The following is a 20,617-nucleotide window of genomic DNA, read 5'->3' as shown; positions in this document are numbered from 1 at the left end:
AGGCAGGTCCGGCGTGGAGGCCTGGGAGAGGCGGTGGCCTGCCAGGCACCCTCAGCATCCCGCATCATCGTGTCCTCTGAGTGCACGTGCCTGCCAGGCCCCAGGCGAGGCGCGGGAGGCTGCGGGACCCCAGGCACGTGAGGCCCCTGTTCTCAGGGAGCCGCCTTGCCGATGGGGCTGACAGACAATAAATGACACACAAATAGGTACTTCATAATTAAAGATGGTGATTAGTGCTGGGAAGAAAATAGCAGGGAGCTGATAGAAACCAATGGGGTGAATGATGAGGAGACATCTTCAGATCCCATGCTCATGAAAGGCTTTTCCAAGGTCATGGAGATGAGCCACAGCCTGCTGGCCACGGGGACACGTTGGATGTGATGTCCTGAGGCTGAGAGACCCGGCCTCAGGCACCTGGAGAGCCGGCTGGGGCGCAGTGGTGAGGGTGGGGCACCGCCGAGGAGCCGGCCCGCCCCAGGGAGCGGGAATGTGGAGACGATTCCATGTGCAATTAGACACCCTGGAAGGGGGACAGTTTTTGAAGGGCCCTCTGGCTGGTGGGGCCGGGGTTCCCGGAAGGAAGTTTTCAGTTAGGAGACTGTGGGGCGCTGCCCCGGCGGAGCAACGGTGCCCTGGCAACCAGGCCTGGGAGAGGGGGTGGCTCGGTGTGTTTTGGGGTCTTTCTCATGGAGGAGAGTGGCCTCTCCCCGCCGCCGCTCTAGGACCTGTCTGGAATGCTGCCAGGCCCGCCCTGGCCGCCGCTCTGGCGACGGAGATGGTGCCACGGGGTTGCTTCCGTCCCGGACTGCCCCGGCACTGGCTGAGTGACCTCAGACAGGCCGCGCACCTGCTGGGGGCCTCTTTCCTGCCACGTGGCTGTGAGGGAGAGAGGAGGGCTGGGCAGGAACAGAGCAGGCTGTGCAAGCAAATGATGTCTTTCAATCAGAGGAATTGGAAGAGGACATATAACTGACATATGAAAACATGCCTAACACCACTAATCGTCGGGGAAATGCGAATCGACGCACAAAGAGAGATCGCCTCACACCTGTCAGAAGGCTGCCATGCATAAATCAACAAACAGCAAGTGTGGCGAGGGTATGGAGAAAGGGGAGCACTCCCTCACTGTATGGCATTGTAGGTTGGTGCAGCCACTATGGAAAACAGTGTGGAGGGCCCTCACAAAATTAAAAATGGAGCTGCCTTATGACCCAGCGATTCCACTGCTGGGTATTTATCCAAAGAAACACAAAGCGCTAATTTGAAAAGATACGTGCACCCCTACGTTCGCTGCAGCATTATTTGCAATAGCCAAGATATGGAAGCAACCCAAGTACGCATCGATAGAGAAATGGATGAAGAAGATGTAATACATATATATAATGGAATATTACCCAGCCAGAAGAAAGAATGCAATCTCGCCATTTGTGAGAATATGGATGGGCCTATAGGCATTATGCTACATGAAATAAGCCAGACAAAGGGAGACAAGTATCATTTGATTTCACTTATATGTGGAATCTAAAAAAACAAAATAAACAAATAAAACAGAAAAAAACTTATAGAAACAAGAGAACATTTTCATGGTTGCCAGACAGGAGAAGGTTTGGGGGCGGGGTGAGAAAGTGAAGGGATTAAGAAGTGCAAATTGGCAGTTCCAATATGGTCACGGGGATGTAAAGTGCAGGGAGTACAGCCAATAGTACCCTAATAACCATGGCTCGTGCCAGGGGCGGGGGCGGGCACTGGACTAACCCGGGCAATCACTTCGTAAGTGTATGAATGTCTAATCACTCTGTTGTACACTTGAAACTAATATAATACTGTATGTCAACTGTAATTGAAAAAAATTTTAATTATAAAATATAATCAGAGGCCTCGGAGCACACGTCGGAGCTGCCGGAAGGGTCTGCTTGTGAGCAGCCTCGGCTGTGACGGGCGGGGGGGATGGTGGGGGCGGCGGGGCCCCAGCAGGGCAAGCGAGTCACCCCTCGGACTCAGCCCGAGGGGCTGGGGTGGAGGCCGGGCCCGGCTGCAGGCGCAGGCAGGGCTGTGCGCAGGGCGTCAGAAAGAGGACAGCGCATCTATCCAGTGGCTTTTCTTTCCTTGGTAAAGCAGGGAGCAAGGTCCTTGGCTGAAAGTGAGGCATCTGCCGTACAGCTGTCCCAATGGCCGATACCCTGGCCTGTCCCTAGTCTAGGCACAGGGAACACATAGCCCCCATGTGACCATTCTTGGGCATTAGTGCCATCATACATCAGTTTTTGAGGCAGAAATCTTTGTCTTGCCTCTCTCCTTCCTCTGTGCCGCATGCGCCCCCCCGCCCCCCTTCCACCATTAAATGGGTGATAAGTCACTGACAAGGGTCTTCACACTCATTTCTCTCCGTCTCCACTGCCAGCACGAGCCTCGGCTGCCGTCGCCTACACAGGAACAGCAGCAGCGTGTCCCCATGCTCAGTCCTGCCCCTTAAATCACCCCTCCACGCAGGATCCCTTGGCGCCCTGCCCCTCCGTGACCCCCCCACCCCCTGGGTCACAGCGGGGAGGCAGCCCCATGCCCGGGCCAGCCCGGCCCTCCCCCGGGCTTCTCCTGCTGCCGCCCTCCAAAGCCCAGTGACCAGGGCGTGTTCTGAGCTTCTCTTTGCCAGGCACCTCTGTCCCCCTTTCTCGCCCAGAAATCATCCTTCTCCCTCTGGACTCAGCCTCGCTTCCAGCAGCTTGGGGCGAGCCCTGCTGGGGTCCTGTGCTTTCGCCGTGGAACTTTCCTTCACTCAAGGAAAGTTCTGTGAGTCTGAGGTCTTGCCCCAGGGCCCCAGGGCTCACCTCCCCACGCGGCCTCACTCTCCACACGCAGGTCCCGCATCTGCCATGAGCAGGCATTGCTCCATGGAAAGCGTGGAGGGTGTGAGTTGAGAGGCCTTCTTCCTGGACGAGCGCCACACCCAACCAAGCATGCGGCCTTAGACAAGCCACTTCTTTCTGTTGTCATCCATCAGATGGATGTGTTCATCATAGTGCTCACAAGTTGCTGAGAAGGTCAAATGCAGTCATGGATACACACTGTGCTGTGCACACCACGAGGACACCTGTTGGTGTCAAAAGCGTTCTCCCTGAGTCCACATCTCTGGGGACAAGCCGCGCTGGCTGCACCAGCCTTTCCCGAAGCAGCACCTGAGCTTCTAGACCCACCCCCTTCAAGTCCCCTGTGCACGCTGGCTGGGGCCCCTAATGCCGGGGCTGGGCCTCAGGCACCTGCCGCATCTGCTGGGCCACGCACTTCCCAGGGCCCTCTGCTTATTCCTCCCTCCACCCCAAATGTTTCCTCCCCAATTACGTCCCTTCTGTAGAAATGAGCGGACTCTCCAGTGACCACCAATGTGTGTCCTTCAGGGAGGAATGCAGTCTGATGCCTACTCGTGTGGCCAAAGTCCAACGCCGGGCCCACGCGGGGCCAGCAGCAGCCTCCTGGAATGGACACACCAGCCCACCCGTGCAGGACTGGCATCGCCCCCACCCCGCCCTGCCCGCTGAGGGCACAGGGGCTCCCTCTGTCTGCCTCTGGCTTTGCGGCTGGGGCAGCACCAACGCCCTGAGCTTGCGCGAGGCGGGGCCCGGGGAAGGGACCCTCCTTCGCTCAGGCTCTGACGGCGGTCTCTCTGCTTGTGTTTTGCAGGTCCTCCCGTAAGTGCCCCGGATTGTGCTGTCTGCTCCAGAAAGATAAGACGTTTTATTCTCTCTCTGTAGCACTTCCATGAAAATAATGCTTAGTTAGAGAGGCGTGTCCTAAACAGAAAAGGGAGACCCAGAGGCTGCTGCCCCCCTACGACCCCGGCCCCTGGGCTCAGAGAAGGGTGGGCGCCACGCCCACACTTTCTCACTGCGCAGCCGCAGTCGGTCTTTCTCCATGGTTTTGTCTTCCGTGCTTTGGCAAAAGGGGCTCTGGAGTCAGGTAGATGTGCCGGGAATGAGTCTGGCTGAGTCACTAGGTTCTGGGGTCTGTCTCTCTTCTTTGCCAAAATACGTTTGGCTCCCTGGGTTGGGCAGCTGACCAAGAGGGTATTGGGTTTGCAAAAGGCGGGGGAGGGGGCCGGCGCCCCCAAGCAGCATTGACTGCAGGGCAGAGCCCACCTGGAAATCAGGTTCTTGTCCAAGAAGTGTGTCAAGCCTGCCTTTGAGCAGCCTGCAAAGGCCCGGTGAATCCACTCAGGATGCTCATTGAGAATCTGCTTGAGTCAAAATGCACCTTCTAAAGGAATTCCTTTCAGATGAGCTTTTCTTTTTGACTTCCACTTGTCATGATTCATTTCCCGATCGCACCCTTTGGAGTCTGGGCTTCTCGAGGCACGTAGCACCTCACCGAGCCAGAATGTGAGCCAGCAAGAATGTGCAGGCTCCTGGGCCACCGCAGCTTCCCACTGCTGAGTCAGTCCCGCGGTCACACGGAGGCAGCCTGTGTGAGCTCGCTGCAGTGCGTCACACAGTGCAGCAGAGGGCTGTGGAGCGGGGGCTTTGAACTTGGCTGTAAAACTATTATATGCATTAAACAATGCAGAGCCCGGAAGCTGCTGCCCGAGGCAGGTGCCAGCCTGTGAGACGCCGCTCCGAGCCCGGGGAGCAGAGCACAAAGGAACAGCGGTGCCTCCCCTGCCGTGCCTTCCCCAGCCGGCTTCCTCGGCCCACCAGTCCCGGGCAGCAGCAGGCAGGACGCGCTGTCTGCTCTCTAGGCCCCCCAGCATTTCAGGAGCATTTTCCACGGTGGCTGTGACACTGCCCCTGGAAACCCCATGTCCCCATGTGGCCCTCACCACGGGTGCTGACTGACAGGGGGGGCGAGGAGGGACTCGCATGGACGCGTGTCCTGGTGGCCCCTCAGCCGGGCCGAATGGGGCAGGAAACGGGTGCTCCGAGCCCCAGACCCGCCCAAGCCCTGAGCCCCCCACGAAGGCATTGGTCTCCCTCCAGTAGCCTCTGCCGCAAACCCTAGAGCATTGGGGGCGGGGGCAGTCTGGGGCCTGACTGAGTGCTAAGTGTTGCCATATGGTTTTCTGCCGAAAGTCTGATTATTAATGACGTATTAATTACCACAGGGGCAATCAGGACGAGATGGCTACCCGGTAATTTGCCATTTATTTTTTGCTCTCTCTGCCCTTTTCTCTCAAGCCAGCATTCTCCCTCTGAGCCTCTATTTAACTGCCTGCGCTCCTCCTCCTCTGCTCCCCGGGGACTCTGGGCTTTCTGCGCAGGGTTGGCATTATCAGCTCTGGGCAGGAAGGTCCTGCAGACGTGCGGGGCTGGCCGCAGGCGGGCTTGGCTCCAGCTGCCGGGCAGGCGAAGCAGCGGGGCTCTGAGTAGGCGCCGCCCTGGGGTCCTGGGCCCGCTCCCCACGCAGGGCCGGCTCGGCACTGCCACGTCCCGCCGGCGCAGCTCCCCGGCCCGGCCCGGCCCTTGGCTGTGGAGCGCCCTGTCCCGTGCACAGAGAGCTGCCTGCCCCGCCCACCCCACTGTGTCCCACTCGGAGCCGGACGTCGGTCCGTTTCCGCTGGGCCCTTGTGGTGTCATCGCTTGCTGGGTCTTTCACAGTTAAACCTAAAACTGAGCTCACGTTTGGAATCAACACCCCCCGCCCAGGCTGGTCGGGAGCTGCACCAGAAGCAAGCTGAAAGGTCGCTGGGCGAGGCCGGCCCCACAGGAGCCCTGCAGCGGCGTCAGGGCGGGGGTGGGGGGACGGCCCGGGGGGAGGAGAGTGTGGCAGGACCGTCAGGATGGGGGACGTGTCTGTCCTGGGCCTCCGGCCAGAGAGATGAAGGAGGGGACATGTGGATTGATTCAGGGGCTTCTCCAGTGGCCAGACCTGTTCAGGCTGCGGACGGGCCGGTGAAGGAGGCAAGGTGGGTCCCCGTCCCGCGGAGGCTGCCTCCCTGGGAGGCTGGGGAAGGGTCAGGCCGGGGCACTGGGAGACCCAGGCTTGGACTGCACGCCATGCCTCCTGCCTGGGGCCTTGGGGAAGGAGCTCCGTCTCTGAGCTTCAGGTTCCTGCTGTGTGAAACCGGGGAAGGAGGCCCCCCACAGCCTTGGGGTTGGGAGTCAATGAGACTGAGGAGGTGACAGCAGCACAGGACACACCACGAGCCAGGCCCTCGGGGACTCCACGGGGGCTCTGGGGACATTTACCTCATGCCCGGAGCCGCCGGCACTGGGCTCCAGACTGAGCCTGGGCTCCGTGGGGCAGCCGGGCCAGCTCCCCAGCGGCCAGTAGCAGCCTCCCTGGCCAGAGACCCTGTTCCTCGTCAAGTCCCAGCCAGGCGCCCCGTCCTCCTGCGGGACCCCCGGGGCCAGGGCAGCCACCTCCCCTGCAGCCTTCCCTGACCTGGGAGGAGTCAGGGCCCCTCATGAGGACCACAGGCTTTTGCTGGAATATTTCAGCCTCACGTCTTGGCACCAATTGCTTCACCAGCTCAGGAGAACTGAAAAGTTCCAGACCCCTCCAACAACCTTGCTAACTCTACCCTCCAGGCTGCTCTTGCCTGTAGGTGCGCGGGTCCCAGGGGCCGCGGGTGTGGCTGGTGAGGGGGGTCTTCCTCTTCCCTCGCTGCCGTCTCCTCTGAGCACATGGCAACCCAGGACTCCTTTCTCCCTGCGTCAGAGACGACAGTGGCTGATGGTGGATGCAGGGGCGGGGATGGGGAGCGGGGGCCTCTGTGGGCCACGGGCTGGAGTCTCGGTGTGGAGTCAGGCGGCCTGGGGTTGAACCCAGGGCTTGGGGCGCTTGGCTGCCCTAAGTCTCCATTTTCTTCCCTGTGAAGAGGGGAGCTGGGGTTCAGGTGAAGTGAGGTCATCCTTGGGACACCCAGACATTGCAGGTCACAGCGGACAGTAGCCGGGTCAGGGCACACCAAGGGCTAGGATTCTAGCCTGAGGGGGCGAGCGTGTGCGATGCCTGGCGCCCCCTGGGCCAGAGGCGGGCTCTGAGAATGTGCCGGTGGGGAGGCCGGGGGATGATGTCCCGTGTGTGTCCATCTGGTGTGAAGTTGCGAGCTACCTGGGAAGGAGGCGAGGGGACAGCAGGCCTTCCTTACCGGCTGTGTGCAGGCGGCTCTGGCCAGTGCCCTCGGCCCTCGGGCGGGTCACCCCTGGGAAGCAGCCGGGAGCAGGCCGCACGAGGCAGCGGCGAGGGGAAGCCGATGTCATGCCCACAATTGCCCAGGGCCGAGTCACCCCTTTTCCTGAGGTCGCCCAGCCCCAGTCGGCAGGCCCACCACTGTGCCCACGCCAGCCTGGGCCTCTTCCGCGGCCGGGCCAGCCCTGCACGCTGCTGGGCTCCGCGCCTGAGCCTGCCGCCCAGGCGCCAGCCCGTGCGCCCAGCTGTGTGGCTCCGGGCCCCCTCATTTGGGCACTGCCACTGCGTGCAGGTGACACCCATCCCTGCTCCCCCGCAGGCAGAGGAGACCAGTGGGGCAGGACCAGGCAGGAGGCTCGCAGGACCCAGGCGTTCTGGGGCTGAAAGCTCGGATCTTGGCTGATGGAGGGCCTGGCTCCCAGCCTGGGGCCATTCACAGACCGCTCCGCTCCCCTCCGCTCCGCTCCACGCGGTCATCCCAGAGGTCCAGCGAGTGCCTCTGCGCGGGGGCCGGAGCCACCTGAGCACCGAGCATCACCCCAATTCCCGTCGCTCCAACCAAGGTCGGGTCCTGGCTCAGCGGTGCACCCTCAGGCAGGCTGCTCTGCCCCTCAGAGCCTGGGGACATCACGCCCGCAGGGCCGGAGGGCGGGTGGGTGACGCAGGCAGAGCCCGTCGGGAGTGTCACGCTCTTTCCTCGTGCACAGAAGCCTCCAGGGGAGGAAGGAAGAGCCTGGGAAATCATTCCCATCCACCACGGGCATTGGCAGCGTTTGCCGAAGGATCAGTTGCAGGTTTAGGGTTACCTAGTAAACCTCAGAACCAGCCTCAGTGGGTTTTGTGTTGTTTTTTTTTTTAAGTCTGTGCCTACACCATGTCACTTCCTAAGGGGAAGGGAGAGCAAGAAAATAGTCCCCAGGAAGGTTGTGGTGGAGACTGTGCCGTCTGAGTTTTCCAGATGAATCCCCTCCCCTGAGCAAGGCCAGCTGCAACCAGGTCCCTTTGTAGACCCGACAGTGGGGGCAGGGAGGACATAGGACCCACCCACGTCTGTGGGGTCGGATGTGGCCCAACAAGGCGCGGGCCGTGTCCACCGCAGCCTCGGCCAGAGGGCAGCCCTTCCTTTCTGCCACAAGACTTCACTGATCGCTCTCTGGCGATGACAACAGAAATGTGCTTATTATAAAGCCTTTCCAAAATAGAGAAAGCATAAAAAAGGAAAAAGCAACTATCCATGATCCTCACACCCACAGACAAATCCTGTCAATATTTTGGTGTTTGTTCTTCCAGCATTTTTTATGCATAAGTTTCTTCTTATATTCCTTAGTTTAAAACTGAAATTACAGTGGACATTTTTTTGGTAGTTTTTCTTTTTTTCACTTAATGTATCATGAAATTTTTCCACATCATTAAGAATTCTTATAGGATGTAATAACTACATGGTATTTTATCATATATAATTTATTTAACCAGGTTCCAAGTTACAGTATTTATACTGACAATTTTTCACCCTTTCAGTCCACGATTATCTCCTCAGGATAAATGTCTGGAAGTTGGATTGTGGAACCAAAGGGTTTGCACATGTTTAAGGCTTTTGATGTGCATTGCCAAATTGCCCTCCAGGAAGAGGTACTAATTTACATTCCCACCAAGAGCGAATGAACACTGCATGTTTCCCCAAGCCATACCCCTAAATCGATGCCAATGTGATAAGTTAAAAAATAGATGTGTGTATGTATCTTGCTTCAATTTAAGGTGTGTGTATGAATGTATCGTGTTTCAATTTAAGGTGAATAGTTGTAGAGATTAAACTAGTTTTGAAAGGTTTCTGTAATTCTAACTGCCACCTTGTGGTAGAGTTTGGAATTGCAGGTATAGCATTTGAAGAGAAGATCACCAGGTTTGAGTTTCCAGATCTCAGTTGGTCCAGGGACAGTGGATAGCAGAGTACCAGCTGCAGGGGGAGATTCTGAGCTCCAAACACTGCGAGTGTGAGCTGGGACCTGCAGAGGAGGCCTGGGCACAGCATTCTTGCATTTGGGGGTAGTTACCAGCACTTAACATCAATAAAGTGATTTTTCCATCTCATAACTAGGAGGCTTGGCTCTGCTCGACAAATCTGTAAAGTATGTCACGTCCTGTGCTGAGTGCTGGGGCCACACAAAGATGGATCAGGCCCAGTCGCAGCCTTTGGGGAGCCGTGGGGAGGGGAGGCCCACCCAGCCAGTGTGCCGTGGGGCAAAGAGGGAGGAAATATCAGGTGTCGCTGCGACTTTCCCGGAGGTTTCTTATCACAACCTCCTTTTTTCTCTCTGATAAAATGGCCTGTCTCTCATGCAGGACTCAAATCTCACCCACCCCTTGACTTTTATCCAGAAAATATTAAAGCATCACATTATCTCCTATTTACAAGATAAAAATCTTTACTTTTCTTCTTCTTTGGTATTTGATCTTTCTGACTCTTACCATTGAATTATAGTGACTTTCTGGTTTGTTTTACACCTTCAGAATGTAATTTAAACATTTCTTGAAAAATGTATGTTTGGTGCCCTGGCCAGGTAACTCAGTTGGCTGGAATGTCGACCTGTACTCCAGAAGGTCATGGGTTCAATTCCCAGTGAGGGCACACACCTAGGTTGCAAGTTTGATCCCCAGTTGGGGTGCATACAGGAGGCAACTGATCAATGTCTCCCTCCCTCTCTCTCTCTCTCTCTCTAAAATCAATAAACATCCTCAAGTAAGGATTTTTTTTTTAATATACATTTGGTAACATCTTCCAGAGCTTAAGATTTTTGTGCATTTGGACAGATGAGGAGGGTGTTAGGTTTTGAGGCTAGAGGCATGCAGATGTCCTGAGGCCAGCATGGGCCAGCGGGGCCACGGCCCTGGGCGGGGAGCCAGCATGCCCTCAGTGACTCCACGCAAGGCTTTTCTGTGTCTTTGGACCAGCACCAATCAAGAGAGACAAGGCCTCTCCCCATAGTGGAGAGGAGATAAGCAATAAACATGTAAACAAATAAACCAACAAGACAGCTTCAAGCAGCGACGCTCCAGAAAGAGAATAAAGCCGGAATGTGATGCAAGAGCTGGCTGGGTGGATGGGTGGCTTTCATTTGGACTGAACAACCAGAAGGCTCTTGGGGAAAATCCCATGGGAGCTGAGGCTTAAATGATGTAAAAGGTGCTGTGAGCTCAAGGGGAAATGAGCTACCGATGGGCAAAAGGGCACAAGCCGTGAGCTGGGAACGAGCTCCATGTGTCCAGGGCACATGCGAGGCCGGTGTGGCTGGAGGGAGCGAGAAGGGGCCAGGAAGATGGTGGGAGGGGATGCAGGGAGGTCTCCAGGCTCCATCAAGTAGAATCCTGGAGGCCGTGGTGAGAGGCGGGAGGCCAAGAAAACGTGGCTCTGTTATAGAAACCCCTTGTCCCCAAAATCGGAGGCATGCCATGCCAAGGACACGGAGCGTCGCCCTCGCAAGGAAACCCGGAGGACTATCCTCTCTCGTCCCCCAGAGCCCTTCCATCGTAGCAGGAAGCAAGCGCACACACTGAGAGCTGGCTGTGCGCACGCTCTCACCTGCTCCCCCGGGAGGCTAGGGTGTCGTCCCTACCTGACAACAAGGACGCGGAGCTCAGAGGGTGTCTGGACGTGGCTGACACCGCCCACCAGCCAACGAAGCCCGATGAGCAGCCAGGCTCGCCTCTCCTCCACCAGCAAGCAGGTCTGGAGCAAATGTTCCGTTTCTCCTCCTCAGCCTTTCCTTGCCCGGCCCTGGGCTCTCTCCCCACGCCCTGCTGTCCGCCTCATTGTCAAATTGTTAAGGCCCTTTCTTGCTTTCCAAAAACACAGAAACAAAAAGCAAGTCTAACTGAAGAATCCGTTTCTCCATCCCACCTTCTCTCCTGTCCCTCACTCGTGCAGCTGTGTGATGGTCGTTACTAGAAAGGAAGAAGAACAGCATCCTCCTCATCACGAAATGTCAGGTCCTGTCCTGTCGAGGGGCAGCTGAGTAGGGCAGGGCCGAATGGGGGCCACAGCTGTGACGGAGGTCCCACCCCTGCCCTGAGGCCAAAACTTAGTCTTTCTGGGCTTCTGAGCCTGCCTTTGCCAAGTGCAGGGCTTGGCCTGGGTGGGGGGTCAGGTCTGTGTGGCTCAGTCCCAAAGCGTGCCCCATCCCTGGCCGCTGCAATTTGTGCCTGTTTGGTGGATTGAAAAACCGAGGCTGAGGGTGGCCGCGCCGCTTTCCCAGATCTCGCGGTGGCAAACATGTGGCCTGGCTTCCTCCTGCAGACCCCTAGGGCTGCGACGGTGGTCTGCCCTCCTGCCACACAGACCTCTGGAGTCCCCTTGACTCTCCAGCCTGTAGGTAGCACCAGTGCCAAAGGCCTGCACTGGCTGAGGCAGATTGCCGTGTGGCTCCCCTTGCCCACCCACAAACCAGAGCTGCCGGTCTCTGCCTCACACTGCGCTGCCTGAGCAAAGGCGGCAAGGCCGTCGGGCCGGGAAGCACACCTTCCATTCAGCGAAATGTTCAAAGGTCCCAGCTAATTTGGGCCCTAAGCTGCTTCATTAAGTAGCTTTCTGGCCCCAGCCACCTCAGTTGGGATTCTGACCACACATGAAGGCCTGTCACGCACGCCCCCCACGCTGCCCACTGTCCTCCAGTTAAGCGTGAGACCCTCCCGTACAGAGAGCTTTACGGTGCAGGGGGAAGGGCTGCAACCTCCGCGGGCAGGAAGACGGGCTGGCGCTGCCTGGGACCGGGAGGCCCACAGAGAGGGACACTGAGAAGCTGTTCGGCAGGAGGACGAGGGAGAAGGGCATCCTGAGTGACACAAACACAGGCACCGTGAGCCCGGCAGGGGGCGCTGTGTGGCCCCGGGTGCCCGGGGATGGGGAACTCGCAGGGCAGGCAGAGCGGGGAGAGGTGATGCTGAGGGAAGGGGCCCCCTGCCCTCCCAGCAGAAGTTCGGAGGCCAGGGAAACCCCTCAGTGGTGCGGACACATGTGCGTACTGGAAAGGCCTTCCTGCTCCAGGACGGAGACCAGAGGGGAGGGTGCAGGGAGGCGGCAGCGGCAAGTTTGCAGCTGAAGCTGGAATCCCCGCGAAGGACCGGAACCCGCGCTCCTCACGCTGGACCGTGCCAGCCGCCCCGGCACAGCACGCAGGACCCATCTGGCTAAGCGCACAGGAGCCGTGGGGGGCAGAAGCTGCACAGCGTCTCCGGAGCCGCCGTGGGAGCCCTGACAGCCGAGGCCCCTGGGATGGCAGAAGCTCTGGGCTGAAACGTGAGCCACGGGGCAGCCTCGGCCTGGGACCAATTTTGAAATGAATGACTCAGTTGGACTGTTTGGAATTAATCAAGTGAACAAAGGACCACAGAGCAGCACACATTCACATGCTTCCTTGCACCCTCGTGGTTCAGACACAGCTTTGATTGTAAAAATGTAACGAGCTAAATGGTTCTCTGGAACATCCCACAGTCATCTGTGGTCGGAGCCTGCCATGCTCCATCTCATTTTGCTCTGACCCCTGCAGCCCTCCAGACCTCGGCGAGGCGGGGGCAGGATGAAAGCAGGTTCCCAAAGTGAAAGGCCCGGCTGGCATCGCTCAGTGGACTGAGTGCCGGCCTGCGAACCAAAGAGTCACCAGTCCAGTTCCCAGTCAGGGCACAAGCCTGGGTCGCCCCCAGTAGGGGGCGTGTGAGAGGCAACAAAGTAAAAGCCCCAGACTGGAACCTGGGGCACACAGCCAGAGCTCAGGAGAGGACCGCCACGCTGGCCTTGCTCCCCAGGGTCCCCAAGCAGGTGCTCTGAGTCAGACCTCTTGCCTTGGGCGCACACTGTTTCTGCAGCGTCCACTCAAGTGTCACATCACATGTGGGGCGGCTCAGAGATGGAAGACATGTGCGGCTGCTGCTTCTGCCCTCCGTTCCCAGACGCCCCGCTGTCCCTCTCAGCTTCCCCTGCCTTCCAGCAGGGGCCAGGGCACCCCCAGTGGCGGGTCCCCGCCTCCAAGTCCCGAGTCCAGCTCCGGGAGGGCACTTAGCGGGCAGGGCAGAGGCGGTTGGTCCTGCCCTCTGGGTGTGCCTGTGACAACACCTGGGCTGAGTGCGACCCTCCGGTTTGGTAGCTGGCTGACCCCTTCCCAGTCCCCCAGGCCCCGAAGCGCCCCCAGCACCCTTACCCCACTGCACCAAAGAGGATGCTCCCAGACCAGCACCAGGTCATGGAGGCAAACTCAGGTCTTACAGGTAAACCGACTTGCGAGAAAGCAGGTGTTTGGCCATACAGTTGGCCCACGCAGCTTCTCCTGAAATCAGGCACTGTCCATGTGGTGCAGAGACAATGAGCTTTGGGGCTCTGCAGACTCTGACCTAAAGGATGTTCCTAAGCTGCACAGTCCTAAGCTGCTTCAGCAGCTGGGGGAACCCTAGGGCCTGGGTTCAGTGAGTGGCATTTCCTGCCGCTGTGATGGTCCCTGACCCCAGGAGGGGGAGACCTGGAGGCTGAGGAAGTCCCTCCCCAGCCAGCATCCCCAACGCCCCAGGCGGTCGCCCTAGCAGGTCTTGGCCTGAATGCAGGAGGCCACGGTGCTGAGGGCAGGCTCTGCCGGTCAAGAGCGCCCTCTGGTGCTCACAGGCGGGCACTGGAGTCGGTGGGAAACCGCGTTCATCCACTTGAGGGTTCGTTCAACAAATTCTTACTGTGCTCTCACTGTGTATGAGGCACTTTGGCATCTGGGATACAATCTCGAGAACTACACCCAGGGGTCCTACCCCCATGGAGGCTGTAGCTGGAGAGAGAATCAAACTTCAGGGCAGTCCACTGTGCTCGGCAGGCAGGGCCCAGCCAGCCAGGGCTCAGGGGGAGGAAGGGAGGCACGAGCCAAGGTCAGAAGGCCGGGTGGGTGCAGACAAGGGGGGAGCTGCAGGGGGAATGTCCAGGGGGCCTAGAGAGCCAGGCTGGCGCGGGAGCAGAGCGTGCGGGTGGGCCAGCGGGCCGGCAGCCCTGGGAACCGGCTCTCTGAGCCCGTTGGCTGCCTCCCGGGGGCCACAAGGTGGAGGGAATTCGCCAGGGAGGGCCAGGCTTCAACAGAAACGGTGCCAACCCACCAGGCTGCCGAGGAAGCAGCTCTCCATCTTGGGGGTTGTGCAAGTCAGGGTCACACACACCTACCTGTCAGGAAGGGCATCTAGGGACAGGTTGGCCCCAGAGTGTCAGCTCCCATACAAGATGGGGGCAGGGGGTGTTCCACCAATGGGGCCTCCCTTTTGGGGGCTGCTCAGTGGGACCAGATGGCATAAGCCCAGCTTGGGGAGCCTGGGGAGGGCACTTCATGGGCTCACGGACACCCCTCCGAACCAGGCCAGCAGCGGCACTGGAGCCTCAGGGATGGTCGCTGTGGACGGGAAGTGGCAGGAAGTCAGTGTGGGCCTTTGAGTAAGAAACTGTGCTGCGCGGTGACACGGGTGGAGGAAGGCTTCTCAGAGATGGCATGTGACGCTCGATGGAGAGTGCGGGAGGCAGAGAGGGGCCCAGAGGCTCCCCCAAGGTCGGTGGGCGGGGGCAACCTGAGGGATGGCGAGGCGGAAGCCTCAGGCCTCCGGCCTCAGACTCAGGGGGTGTCCCGGGCCTGCTGGCCGAGCTCCACCTCTCCAAGGTGCAGCTCCCTCGTCCGCGCAGTGGGGACAGGGCTGTGCTCAAGGCTGGCGATATCCAGATGACAAGGCCAGGGGGTGTGTCTCTCAGCTCCACCCCTTTCCTGGACTCTCCCCCTTAGAACTGGCCCTGGAAATCACAGTCACTGGGCGCCACGCTCCGGGCCGGGCACTGTCGCCTATGGGAAGCCATTCCACACCCACACATCCCCACTTTCCAGAAGAGGGAATGGGCACCGGGAAAGGAGTGTGGCTCACCGTAGGTCTGTAGAGCGGGGACACAGCCCTCAGGGTGTTATGCCCCTGTGAAGTGCGGGGAAGCTGGCTGCGGGGCGGGGGCGGGGGTGGGGCAGGTGGCAGAGGCTGGCCCCGGGACTGGCGAGGGGGCCACTGTTTGGAGAGGTGGCCCAGAGCCAGAACTGCAGGCTCACGAGCTCATAGGTGCCTTACAGGGGTCAGCTGGGTGCGGAAGTAGGCGAGGGTGGCTGGGTGCCTGTGAGCACAGGGAGCCGTGGGCCTGGGCGGCACTGAGGGGCGCGCGTCCCGTCTACGGGGGACCACACTTCAGCCCATGCAGGTCCATCACTACACCAGCCAATTCATTACCAGGGGATGACAACTGAGTTGTCTGTGGAAACCTGTCCCATGGGTGGCGGGGCCCACCCTGCCCCAGCAGCTCAGAGGCGGTTTTCGGAGGGGCTAGACAATCAACCAGAGAGGGCGGCCAGAGGAAGCAGGAGAGGGCCCCAAAGGCCAAGGCGGGGGGTGGAGGGCAGAGCAGGGCCGCAGCCAGGGCATCAGGGCCCCTGCAGAGCGCCCGGGCTCGGGGTCTGCTGCCAGCTGTCCGGTGGCCCTGGGCCCTGGTGTCGGAGTCATGCCGGGTCGCAGTCGCACCTTCTGAGCGGTGCGGTCCCAGGCAGGCTGCTCCCCTTAGACTGTCTCCATCATGCCGTCCCAGCCACACTGGATGTCACCCTCCGGCAACCACTACTCTGTCCTGCTCTGTCTCCACCCCCGCAGGCTGCCACCAAAATGGGCGCCCAGCCTGTCTGCTACTTCCAGCGTGTTCCACCACCGCATGTGCAGAGCTGGGGACTCGGGACCTGAGGCCGTGCAGACAGACACGGCCTGACTCACTGGCCCGTCTTCCACCCCCCCGCCCGAAGGGGGAGCCCCTGACCCCTCCCCCCGGGAACAGTTTTTCCTGATACCTGACAGGGTAATTATGTAACTGGCAAATGTGTAATTTAAGCAGGTATTGGGGGATCAGTTCAAAGGCATAGCACCACCTCTTCTAGCCATGACGTATCATGTGGACATACGTGTAATTGCTTCCAGCGCGCTGAGCGTGTTCTCTCCCCCAAATAGAAGCCAGCTGGCTTCCCGGCCTCACAGACTCTCAGAGCTGAAAGGGGCCAAGGGTTACAAACCCAGATGCCCCTGCAGACCTCGTGTGTCACCTCGATGGGGCAGCAGGCCAGGTGGGCGGCCGTGGGGAGGGACAGAGCCCGTGGCCTCGGGGGGTGCCCGGTGAGCGGAGCACTTGGTACAGCAGGTATCGGCAGGCATGGGGGCGCTGGGGTGCGAGATCTTCCAACTTTTCTAGAAAAGTTTGAACTCCGGATGTTTATGTGAAATGTCACAATTTTTAAATGTTGCAACTAATTCGGTTAGTTGTTTGTTTTGTTTTGCTTTTAACTGCATGTTCTCAATCAAATCTGGCTGCAGGCCCAGCCCTTGGCGCACAGATGAGGAGCTGGGGCTGGGGGCGGGGGAGCGGCAGCATTGTGCCTGGCTTCCAAGGCCCCTAGGACCCCCCTGCGGAAGCCCAGCCATCCCCTCGCCTGCCGGGCCGCGGGGTGCCCCAGGCGACTGCACAGCCCACTCTACAGAGTCCCCAGACCCCAAGAAGGGGCTCCCCGGGAGGAGTTGTGCCAGGCTGTGCACGGGGGATCGGGGTGCAGCCAGGCTGGGCCTGAGAAGAGAGGGTCCTTTCCCCGCTTCCCCAGGGCGGGATCCGAGCCTGGGAAGCTGCTGCGCGCCGACAGCCGCGCTGTGGCCGGCGTGTGTGCAAACAGCCCGGCCGCGGAGTCGGCCCCGCAGGGGACCGGCGGGCCGCGGGCCTGCCCACCCACCCCGCACTCGCCGGACGCCCTAATGACAGAGTCTTCACGGAGGAATGTGCACGGCCCAGCTGGGACCCCAGGCCCCAGTGGCCTTGTAATTTGATGAATTGTCAACATCTGGGCCGTAATTACTGGGCCCGGACTGATAATCCTGGTAAGCCCCTCATCCAGGGGCCCGTCCTGGTGCATGTGGAGGCCTCGTTCCCTGACAGGAGCCGTCAGCGTTAATTACAACCAGAAAGCAAGGCAGCCGCCCAGCCCGGCCGGGTTGAGCTCTCGCTGCCGCTGCCGCTGCCGCTGCCGCTGCCCCGAAACACGGCCCGTTTCTGGGTGGAGGTCAGCTCCACGGCGGACTCTCGCTGAGGGGGCGGGAGGCCGGGCCCCCACCCCCCGGCATGTGGGGCCCCTGCCGCTGCCGCGGGCACCCCCGGGCCTCGCCCCCCAGCGACACTGAGAGGTTCCAGCGGCGGAGCCAGCGTACCCCATGCCCGAACTTACTTCACCAAGAAACTGCCCCTCTTTGGCCAACGTGTTGGGGTTTTTTTTCCTCAGAAAAGGCCTCCGTGGAGGGCTGCTCGGAAAACGTCCCACGGTGTGGGGGCGGGGCCGGGAGCGCCCGCGAGGGCGGGCCTGGCGCCCCCTGCTGGCCGCCGGGACGGCCGCGGTGCCTTCGCCTCCCCGCACCTCCCGCTGGTCTCTCGCCTCAGGCTGGTCTGGGCGGGGGACAGAGGAGGCTGCCTGGGACCCGTGGAAATTGTCGTGAGAGAGGCGACGGCATGGCCTCCCTCTAGAGATGAGGAAACTGAGGCTCAAGGATACTCTGGTCCCTGGGAGGGGGCGGGGCGGCGGCTGCCTGCTCCTCTCGGGCAGCCCGGGGCCTTGCCAGCTTCTCTCGCCGGAACCAGCCTGGGGCTCCGCGGACCCGCTCGGGGACGGAGGGAAGCGCAGCAGAACCAGGCTTGCAAACAGCTGCGAGGTTTGGGGCTGAAAACCCCTGGTGACTAATTCCCGGGCTTTGATCAGAGGGGGAAGGAGCGCCCGCAGGCCTCGCGCGCGCAGGCCCCGCGTGGGAGCTGAGGCTGGGAGGGTCTGGCCGCAGGCGGGGCCGAAGCCCTGCCTTCCCCGGGGACTGCCTCCGGCGGGAGGTGTAGGGAGAGCGCGGGGCACCCGGGGGTGGGCCCCGTGTCTGGGGCAGGGGAGGGCTCCCATGCCGGAGTAGGGCCCCTACCACCAAGGGCCTGTCCCCACCCAGGCAGGGTCTGCGCTCCTTCACACGCGCCGTTCTGCCCCTAACCAGCTTGTCACCAGCCGGGACGCTCAGCCTGGACCCAGCCCTGCCTTGGGCCGGCCCGCCCGGGGCCAGCCCCCGGGCTTCCCTGGGGCGCTCCTCCTCCTCCTGAGCACCGGCGGCAACGCCTGGCTGGCAAATGGGGCGCGCCGCGCCCCGCAGCTGCGAGGCTGAGGCCCGGCCAGGGCCTGGGACAAGGGCCCAGCGAGGCCGGGAACGCTGCCCTCCCAGAGACCAGGGGCAGGGTGGCGGCTCGGAGACTCTCGCAGGAGAGAAACCCATTCCACAGGCGATAACCCACTGTTTTCCCAAACTAACTTGACCATGGAATCACCTTCCCCAGGCCAGCCTGTTAACACTCTTCAGAGCAGTGTTCCACAGCACAGCAGTTTGGGAAAGGCGGCCCGTGGGGTAGCTGCGGGAAGGGCCGCCAAGTCTGTGTCACTTGGTACACAAAGCCCCTTCCCATCATCACCCACACGCGCATGGGTCAGCAAGGAAGGGGGACCGTCTCCCTGTTAGGGAGGATGAGGCCCCGCGGCAGGTGGGAAAGCCAGGCCTGGGTCACAGGCGAGCCCGGATCCAGAGCCTGCCTCCTCCCATGGCCCCTTGTCCCCCGTTAAGCTCAGCCAGAGCACTTTGCCCTGGAAGGGTGGGGACCCAGCTCCGCAGCAAACAGGCCAGGTAGATGCTGCTTCCCCCTGGGGATACTCCCCAAAGGGGGGCCGTCGGAGCGGGGCCTGGAGGAGCACAAAGGGGCTCTGCCGCGGGACCCAGGGTGCTGCGCCGCGGGGTGGAGCGCAGCCTGGGCCCGGCAAACAGCGCGGTGCTGGGCGCCAGAGGCCCCAGCGAGGCCACTAGGGCAGCCTTTTCCAAATTCCAAAGTTGGCGGGAACCCATGGCCGTGACAGAGTGTGGGCGGAAACCGGAGAGAAGCTGGAGCGGGCGGTCCCTGCCGGGGGATGGACGGAGAGGACGGCGAGGCTCAGCTGGTGACCGGCTCTCCCAGGGCCTCGCAGCAAGCGCGGCCGCCTGCCCCTGCGCACTCTCTGGAGAGAGTCGGGGTGGAAGCAGGGTCAGAGGGCCCTGCCTGGCAGGGCCTGCTCTGTGGGGCAGACAGACGGGCCAGGAATCCCCAGGGAAGACAAGGCCTGTGAGGCTCTGTCCGCCGCCCGCACCCAGCCCCGGACCCCAGGATGGCCATCTGTCACCCCCACAACCCTGTGCTGCAGGGAGAGAGCAGTGCATGGAGAGTGGAGCCAAGTCTGGCCCTTGGACCCCCGCTGAGCCTCTCTGTGTCATGGCTGCTCTGTGTCATGGATGGGCCATGGCGCCTGCCTCTGGCTGCTGGGAGGGCAGGCGCACGAAGGGTCGGGCAGGGCTCGGCCAACCTGCAGCGAGGAGAGCCCATGGAGGGCCTCCCCGCTGTGGTCCCCAGGGGCAGGGTGCCCTCTCCCCTAGGCTTTATCAGGGTGCCCTGAGGCCGGCTCCTGGGAGTGACAGGGTGACAGCTGTGAGGCCCGTTATGTCTTCCCTCCTGTCACATGAAGAGGAAAGAGCCTTAGTGAGCTTCAAGCTGTACCTTAGTCCCTTTTTCATTCCATGCGGATTTATAGAGGAGCGAAGTTCGAGCCACATTTGGTCCCAGTTCAGCAGGACTTACAGGTGCACCCAGAGCCTGCGGTGGCTGCCACACTAGTCAGGGCATCTGGGGCACCTGGGCAGGTGCTGCCCAGGGGGCGGTGGGATGGAGCAGGGCAGGCTGGAGCGGAGGGAGTGGCTGGATGCCGGGGAGGCCACCGAAGGGCCTTCCATGCGGAGAGGACGCAGGACTGAAGCCCCGTCCACCTCCAGCCCTGGCCTGCTACAGGCTGTGTGGCCGTCCCTGCACTGGGCCTCAGTGTCCTGCTCTGTAAGGCAAGGCTGCTTAAGACCAGGCGAGGGGGCCACTAACAGGCCCAGGGTGGGACTGGGCCCCACGTGCACTGTGGCAGCCAGAAGGCCGGGCCTGAGGGAGGGGCCCAGGGCAGAGGCGCCGCTGGGGGCCGGTGGGGCCCTGAAGAGGCCTGGCCAGCGGGGCCTGGGGCAGAGGAGGGGCGGGGCCGCGCTCTAGCAGGCAGCTGCTGCTGCAGGGGTGCGGCTCTGGCTTGTGACTCCAGGGTCAGAACAGCCAGGACCCCCCAAGAGGACACCGGCCAGCTGGTGAGCCTCCCATGACGGGAGCCCAACTGTGGCAGGGACTTACCAGGAGCCCCAGGCCTGGGCCCCCAAGACTTTGGAATGGGCCACTCCGCTCCCCGGGGTCCCCAGCTGTCCCCAGGCCATCAACCCCCATCCGCACTCTTTCCCCACGGTGAGGCTGGGGGCCGGAAGCACTCACTGGACCAGTTTTCAGATCTGCCCCGTGTCCTGTCTGGACTGA

The 20,617-nt window shown here is 61.0% G+C and overlaps 1 protein-coding gene across 1 annotated transcript in view; it reads left to right on the top strand.

The window, feature by feature from the left end:
- COL23A1 (collagen type XXIII alpha 1 chain) overlaps positions 1 to 20,617 on the top strand; it is a 296,335-nt gene that overhangs the window by 248,854 nt on the left and 26,864 nt on the right. The window contains exons 4-5 of the mRNA XM_054568558.1: positions 3,676 to 3,683; positions 5,090 to 5,116. Coding sequence (XP_054424533.1) covers positions 3,676 to 3,683; positions 5,090 to 5,116 — 35 coding nt within the window. The remainder of the gene's footprint in view (positions 1 to 3,675; positions 3,684 to 5,089; positions 5,117 to 20,617) is intronic.

This window comes from Pteronotus mesoamericanus, unplaced genomic scaffold (genome assembly GCF_021234165.1).
Source record: "Pteronotus mesoamericanus isolate MK-2021 breed Mesoamerican mustached bat unplaced genomic scaffold, CSHL_Meso_final contig_2, whole genome shotgun sequence".
Classification (NCBI taxonomy): Eukaryota; Metazoa; Chordata; class Mammalia; order Chiroptera; family Mormoopidae; genus Pteronotus; species Pteronotus mesoamericanus.
This window is presented reverse-complemented; position numbering and strand designations above follow the sequence as displayed.